Genomic DNA, 7,901 nt, shown 5'->3' with positions numbered 1-7,901 from the left:
TCCTAAATAGCTAGGATTACAGGCAGAAGTTACTGCACCAGGCTTTTGGCTTTTTTCTATGTATGTGGTACTAAGGAACGAGTGAACCCGAGTCTTCAGGCATGCAAGGCAAGCACTCTGCCACTAGGCCAAACTCCCAGCCCAGCTGTCTAGTCTTCTTTGTCAACTGAGATGAAGACTGAACTGGGGCAGCAGGAAGTGGTGGAGAATAAACATGTACCTTATGTAGAACATCTCCTAACATTCATCCCCGTCTGCACCTTACATAAACTAGGAAAGATCAGAAAACCCTGGATGAAAAATAGGCCACAATCTTCACACAGAGTATTTATTAGACACTATCCCAAGCTGTATACCTTTCCCAAGAACCTTCCTAAACCAAGTATTCTAAGGGAATCAGTTATTTCAAATAACCCTCAATGTATCTGTGTAGAAAGGCCATCAGTTTGCCATACTGGCCACTACAATTCTGTGATTGCCTGAGTAGGAAGGAAGGAACCAATGAGAGTGGTGGTCATACTGGATGAGGGGGGACAGGATGGGTTCTCCTTTGTTACAGCATGGGTTCAGGTTTAGAATAAATAAGAATTTTAAAAGAGACTAGATAAGGACTGGCACAGGGCAAAGGAAGGTCAGGGGCTGGATTCATCCAGATCATATAGCAGAAAGAACAAGAATGGTAGAAAGAACAAGAGTAGCAACTTGAATTCCCAGGCTGGAATAGGGAGTTGAGGGCTCAGCACCTAGAGAAAGAAAAAGCCTAAAGCTTCTCTCTAACCCCATTGTGATTACATAGAAAAGTTCTTTCCCTTCAGAGAATTAGGGAAGTTCTGTCTGAAGGCAAGAGGATACAGTGACAGATCCACAGTGGCAGCCCAGGCCAGTGTCACTCTACTCCTTGAGGCCCTGCTCAAGAGAAGTAGAGAAATGCAGAGTCCTATGACTCTGCCCCTGCTCCCCAGATCTAAGAAATGGAGTAGAAACAAGGCACAAAGACCCCGGAAGAAAAGGTGAACATGAGAATGGCCATATTTAACATTATTTTGGGAAAGGGAAGAAGGTACATGCCCCAAGAGGGACACCTTCCTTAGCTGGGCCTTTTCTAGCAGCAGAAACCACAACAGTAGGGCTCATAAAAATGGCCTATGGTACAGATCCCATTTCTACAAAAACAGAGGAAAAGGCTCAGCTGGTATGGCACAGTCTTGAATAGGATGATGGGCAGAGAGCAGACTGCTTCCACAGATGACTCCTGCCTCAGTTCCCATGTTCTGCCGACTCCAGATGTTCCCATGGGTAAGACTCAGGGAGGAAAGTGTGTTGTGCTTCACATGATCAGACATTGCTCACCACTGGCACCTGGTGGGCCCGATAGATTGAGGGCATCCAGGTCAAAGTTGAGACCAGGAGGCTGGAAAAAAGACAAAGGGACTCAGATAACTGCCTATACTTCATTCAGAGCTTCTGACAGCCCATCCCCTGCATCCACAATTATTACCCTAAGATGGAAATGGTAGAGTGTACAGAATTATGGAAGCTGGGAGCCAAACTAAAATCCAGAAGACATACTCACCATTTCCCCAGCCAGCTCTTTTGGAGGATGGCCCAAATCCTGTAGCTGAAAATTAAGAGAATATGAAATAAAAAAACAAAAATCATAAACAAATCATAGAAAACAGAAGAGGTCAGAAAATGTATTTGATTAGCTCGATTTCTTCTGACAAGGCTAGCTATATGGTTTCTCTTGTGCTCCCCACTACACAAATTTGATGGAATAGAATTCTTCCCCAATACCTTTTCCACATAACATTCAAGTAGACAGCACTGGTGGGAAGACAGCAAGAAGAGGTCTTACCTGCTGCATAAGATCTAGCACCGTCTCAAAACGTGCCTTCTGTGTGGCTTCACTGTCGGTGGGTGTCTCTGCCTCAAACTGCTCACAGATTTTGCACATGACATTATGCTGCTCTTGATATTTTTCAAATTGTTCTGGAGGTAGAGATTCCCGATGATCTTGCAACCATTCTGGATACTAACGAAAGAAAACGGGTGAAGAAGAATTAAGTGAACAATTAAGTGAACAATGGTGAGGGGGAAAGAATAAAACATGAATTGGATATAGGAAGCAGAAAGGCTAAGTAAGTGAACATGACAAGTAGCACTGATTCCAACACACTATCTGATTGTACTAGCAATTATGACGAGTCAGACAGAAAATATTTTAGGACTTGAGGGCCGTAAGTAGGCTTGGCTATACATTTTTCCTCTTTGGTACTGCTATTATTTTTTATTTTCTGGATTTTTTTTATTATAAGGCTTGAACTCAAGGTCTGTACATTATTCTTGCCTTTTTATTGTTGTTGTTTGTTTTGGGTTTTTTTGCTTTTGTTTTTGTTTTTCTCAAGGCTAGTGGTTTACCACTTTGAGCCACAGCTCTACTTCCAGTTTTGTTTTGTCAGTCATGGGGCTTGAACTCTGAGCCTGGGCACTGTCCTTGAGATCTTCAGCTTAAGGATACTGCTCTACCACTTTGAGCCACAGTGCCACTTCCAGTTTTCTGGCGGTTAATTGAAGAGTCTCACGGACTGTTTGTGCCAGGCTGGCTTTGAATCGTGATCCTGAGATCTCAGCTGCCTGAGTAGCTAAGGATTACAGGCATAAGCCACTGGAGCAATTTTTTCTTTTTTAAGATTGTAGTTTAATTTTATTGTCAGGGTGCATAAACTGTAATTTCTAATAAAAAAAAAGTAAGAAACATTCTTCATTTGAAAGTTTGACTTAGGCCACACAAACCTTGGCCTGCTGACTCTTAATTTATACTATTAATTTCACACTGTCATTTGTTGCCTTGTGTCACTAAAAAGCTCCTATTTCTATATTTTATCTCTCTAGTAAAACTAAGTGGTAGGAATCATTTAAATTACTTTTTTTTTTTTTAATGGCTGGGGTGGGGGGGGTCATAGGGCTTGAACTCTGGGCCTGGGCATTGTCACTGAACTCTGCAGCTCAAGGCTACCACCCTACCCTTGAGCTAAGCCTCACCTCCCATTAGAGATTAATTGGAGATAAGAGTCTCAAGGCTTTGTAATACATGGGCTAGCTTTGAAGGACTGGCTTTGAACCTGTGATCCTTTGATTTCAGCCTCCTGAGTAGCTAGGATTACAGGCCTGAGCTACCACTAGCCTGGCTTTTAAATTACTCTTTAATTGACTATAACATAAAGGTGAAAAATCCCAGTGAATCCTTGTTAGAGAAATAAAATACATATGGCTGATAAGATAACCCCAGAGTCTCGATCCAGTTTACAGAAAACTAGAGCTGAACCATTTCCCCTTATACCCCAAACCTTTCTTCTTTCCAAGACACAATTTTTCCTACTCCCAACAAATAAAGAGGAGACTTGTATGTTCAAGTTACTCTGAGGATCTGAGCAAAGTAGCTCATTTGGGTTGGTATGGTGGAGAGTGAGGAGAAAAGGCAGCAATAGGAATTCACAAACCTTCTCTGTGATCTCCTTCAGTGATGGATATAGCACATCCCTGGAGAGCAGGTTTTGCATGATGCTCTGCATGATGGGGAGGATGTTCCCGTCCCCATCCCCTTCATCCATACCCAGCCCCTCCATGGCTTTGGTCAGCTCTTCTTCTGACATGCCTGAATTCTAGATAACAGAAAAGAGATGTGAACAGGCATAAAACCTTCCTGGGGTGCCCCCTATCCTGTGCGGTAAGAAAGAAGAACCATCTAAACTTGCCTGGATCAAAATACTGAGGCAGAAACATATGTGAGAATTATTTGTTTTTTCAGACTTTTGGTGAAGTGTCCAGAAGTGAGCTGGTTATGGTTCCCTACCCCTACTCCTTACCTGAAGGTCAGTGGCATTTTTGGCTAGTCCACTTAATGTCTCCTTTAGGCAAGAAGTGAATTCTTGTTGGGAGGTTGCATCACTACCTAAAAAAAGATCAAAAGAACTAGGATTATGGGGCTGGGAATGTGGCTTAGTGGTAGAGTGATTGCCTAGCATGCACAAAACCCTGGGTTTAGATTCCTCAGTACCACATACACAGAAAAAGTCAGAAGTGGTGCTATGGCTGAAGTGGTAGAATGCTAGCCTTGAGCAAAAGAAGCTAAGGCACAATTGCCCAGGCCCTGAGTTGAAACCCTAGGACTGGCAAGGAAAAAACAAAAACAAAACTAGTTATTTGGGACTTGAACTGCTTTTGCTTGCCTAAATTAATCTGGTTACAGGCTTGGATTTAAAGTATTTACCAGTAAATTGCTATCACTTTAGATCTTTGAGTTATCTAGAATGAGCTTCACAGTTATATCACAAACATGATTATGTTATTTTGTTGGTGGTGGTTATGGGGCTTGAACTCTGGGCCTGGGCACTGTCCCTGAGTTTTTCAACTACAGGCTAGTGCTCTACCACTTGAGCCACAGCACCACTTCCATCTTTTTCTGTATATGTGGTAGCAAGAAATTGCACCCTGGGTTTTGTGCATGCTAGGCAAGTACTCTATTTCCACTATGCCACACTCCTGACCCCAGATTTTTTTTTTTTTTTTGCCAGTCCTGGAGATTGAACTCAGGGCCTGGGCACTCTCCTTGAGCATTTTTTGCTCAAGGCTAGCGCTGTGCCATTTGTGCCACAGCACCACTACCAGCTTTTTCCATGTATGTGGTACCCAGGGCTTTGTGCATGCTAGGCAAGCACTCTACTGCTAGGCCATACTCCCAGGCCCTCAAACAACAAACTCTAAAGCGATCTGTCTAGGTATTTCCCTTTGTCTGGGGTCTCCTCACCCACTCTCCCAGCAGCCTCTGAGAGCTTTTGGAATTGTTCCACCAGATGGGGCTCTTCTTCAGCCAACTCCTTCATTGCCTTCTCAAATTCTGCAGTGGCTTGGGAAGCCAGCTCACTGTCGAATAGTTCCTGGAAGAACTTCTCTTGGGAGGCAAAGAGGGCATCCTGCAGAGAAGGGGTGGGCAAAATGCAACTCTTACAGCATTGCACTATACTTGGGCTCCTTAGAAGTCCAAGCGATACCTCTGGGAAATGCAGCACCCCCCTCCTATCCTCCTCCATTGGACATTCTATCTACTACTCATGAGGATAGCAAGAAAGGCATTTGGCCACTGAAGAAAAAAATATGAGGTGGCATATCAACCCAACATTTAAGTCTGCTTTTTTTTCAAGGAGCCTCCTTGAGATCCCTCCATGCAACCTCAAGTCCTTATGTCATGAGAATTGAAGTCTGCAATAGCACTCATCAATGTGAGGCCAAGGCCCCCTCCCTGCCCTCCCTCAGGCCCAGAGGCCCGATCCCACTTCTGGTCAGAGCTTCCTCATGCCCATCCCCTCCCTCACCCTTCAGGGGTTGGGATTTATACTTTGGCAGTGTCTCCTGGCGATCTCTTCTGTGGCCCTGAAGCATCGGGGGCCGTGGTGGAAGGAGGGGGTGCTGGGGAGGGTTTGGCTTTATCGAAATCATCAAGAGCACCTTAAGAGACAAGAGATATGGTATGTGTGTTGGGGCTGGATGAGGATGCAAGGCTGGGTGATTTCTGGTGAAAATATTAGGAAAAATATTTTTTCAAAGTGATAACTACCCTCAATATTCTCCTTTTTTGGTGTCTTTTCCTTCCAGTCTACTGATCAGTAAGTCTCCTATCTTCCTTAGGATTACCTGATTTATTGTGATCAAATGGTTAAGTCATGTAAAGGTGGAACACATCTTCATCTCTGAGTTGGGAGAAAAGGCAAAAAGTTCTGCAGAGGTTGGCCACAGGTGGCTGGTGACTCTGAGCTACTCAGGAAGCCATGAGGATCTAGGATAGGAACTAGCCAGGCAGACAAATCCAAGAAACTCCTTTTTTTTTTGGGGGGGGGGGGCTGTCATGGGGCTTGAACTCTGGGCCTGGGCACTGTACCTTAGTTCTTCACCTCAAAGCTAGTACTCTACCACTGTGGACCACAGGGCCACTTCCAGTTTTCTGGTTTTAATTGGAGATAAAGAGTCCCATGGACTTTTGTATTGGGCCTGGCTTTAAACCACAATCCTCAGATCTCAGCCTCCTGGGTAGCTAGGATTATAGGGCACCCGGCTCAAATCCAAGAAACTCTTACAAGTAAAGTAAAGCTGTTGCTAAAATGGTGTGTTGCCAGCCTTGAGTGAAAAAAAAAAAAAAAGCTAAGGAAGAGTGAGAGACCCTGAGCTCAAGCCTTAGTATAGGCACAGACACATAAAAAATTCTGTACACTCTTCTAGTTTCATATGAATTTCATACAAACATTCAAAAGGAAGAGTGAACATAGATGTCCTTAACCCTCTGAACTTGCTCTGACGCCTTTTTTGGCAAGTCAGCATAAGCTATCCCACCTGGCTGCTGGTACCCACTGGTGTTGGCGCTAGTAGAAACTAAGGGACTCCGTAATGGGTTCCATGGAATTTAACTATCTTACACTTTTTTTTTTTGTAGGTCATGGCGCTTGAACTCAGCCTGGGCACTTTCCTTGAGCTCTTCAGCTCAAGGCTACCACCCTACCCTTGAGCCAAGCCCCACTTCCTGTTTTCTAGAGGTTAATTGGAAATAAGAGTTTTAGGTTCTTTCGTGCCCGGGCTAGCTTTGAACCTTGATGCTCAGATCTCAGCCTCCTGAGTAGCTAGGATTACAGTAGTGAGCCACTTCACCCTGCTTTATCTTACACCATTCTTAAATCTCCTTCTCCCTCAGCAAGGTTCAAAAACCCTGGTTAGTCTAATCTCTGCAGATAACTCACTGCCAATTCAGTCATTTGGCACTCCTCACGGGGTGTGTGTGTGTGTGTGTGTGTGTGTGTGTGTTGCCTACCCACATCTCTCCGACTGAGCAAGAGATGAAATCGTTCACCTCTGTCCTCAAAGTCTGTGTTGTCACCACCACATTCTGTCTTGCCAAGCCTAAGTTAAGGGCATCGGCCCCATTCTGGGCAGGAAACCAACAGAAAATTGCAGGAGTAGACTAAAGAATGAAACGAACATCCACCATTTTTCAAGAGGGTGAACTACTACCTTCACTGGGGCAGCTGCACCCTCCGTTTCTCAAAACAATGTCAGTAGCTTGAGCTACTGACATGACACAACTCTAACGGCCCGGGAAGAAGGGAAAAAAAAAAAAGCAGTGTTAAGGAAGATCCAGTGTTAAGGAAGATCTGACCAGGTACAGGACACCTGTAATGGGGGCTGTCGGGTTCGCAGCCCTCAGATGCAGCTACTAGCTGCAAGGAAAGTTAGATTTCAATAATTTACTAGTCTAAGGCAAGGGGAGTTTAGGGCGGGATCGCAAGACACCTCTCTACGAGTTACCCTTTTCCCCTTCTGCAGGGAGGATAAGGGTCAGGACTGGTCAAAGGTCCGGGTGAACTCTCCAGCTCCCACTGCGGAGCGGACAGGGTGACCCCGAGATCTTCCTTGGGGGTCATCGTCCGACCTCTTCGCTAACGATCGGAGACCTCCCACCCCACCGCCAGATATTTCATGTTCACTTTACCACCGGAATGAGTCCTCACCCTTGTCCTCTTCGGACCTTTTCCCATTACCAGCTCTTACTTTCCAGAAGCTCTTCCAGTTCCCGGTCCGCTTCAACTCCGACACCACAGCCGTCTTCAGCAGCCGCCATCTTGCCGCTTCCCACTTGCCGTAGGAGGCGTGACTACCGGCGGCGCCGCGTGCCCCACCCCTCGCCCCGCCCCTCGACACGTGCAGCCAATGAGATCGCGGGTCCCTGCGGCGCCGCCATTTTTAAAGGGACAGGAACTGCGTGGCTGTTGTTTATTGACCCCCGGAGCTGGAATCTTCCCGTCGGTGAAATATCGCCTACTGAGGGGTGATTCACGCCTGTCATCCCAGCACTCTCG

At 45.5% G+C, this 7,901-nt stretch overlaps 1 protein-coding gene across 2 annotated transcripts; it reads right to left on the bottom strand.

Moving 5' to 3' along the window:
- Nucleotides 1-314: 314 nt before the first annotated feature.
- Nucleotides 315-7,684, bottom strand: Pex19 (peroxisomal biogenesis factor 19). Of its 2 annotated transcripts, none has more exons than XM_090340666.1 (8): nucleotides 7,594-7,684; nucleotides 5,396-5,505; nucleotides 4,808-4,973; nucleotides 3,867-3,952; nucleotides 3,501-3,662; nucleotides 1,856-2,032; nucleotides 1,574-1,618; nucleotides 315-1,431 (listed from the first exon to the last, which is right to left on the bottom strand). In XM_090340666.1, the coding sequence occupies exons 1-8, from the start codon at nucleotides 7,661-7,663 to the stop codon at nucleotides 1,336-1,338; spliced, it is 912 nt and encodes a 303-aa protein (XP_090196792.1). In that variant the 5' UTR covers nucleotides 7,664-7,684; the 3' UTR covers nucleotides 315-1,335. The 2 variants fall into 2 exon arrangements, with proteins under 2 accessions (XP_090196792.1, XP_090196791.1); XM_090340665.1 differs by having other exon boundaries at nucleotides 315-1,411.
- Between the last annotated feature and the right edge of the window lie 217 nt (nucleotides 7,685-7,901).

This window comes from Megascapheus bottae, chromosome 10 (genome assembly GCF_031878675.1).
Source record: "Megascapheus bottae isolate mThoBot1 chromosome 10, mThoBot2.hap1, whole genome shotgun sequence".
Taxonomy (NCBI): Eukaryota; Metazoa; Chordata; class Mammalia; order Rodentia; family Geomyidae; genus Megascapheus; species Megascapheus bottae.
Note: the sequence above shows the minus strand (reverse complement) of the source record. Positions and strands in the feature narration are given on the sequence as shown.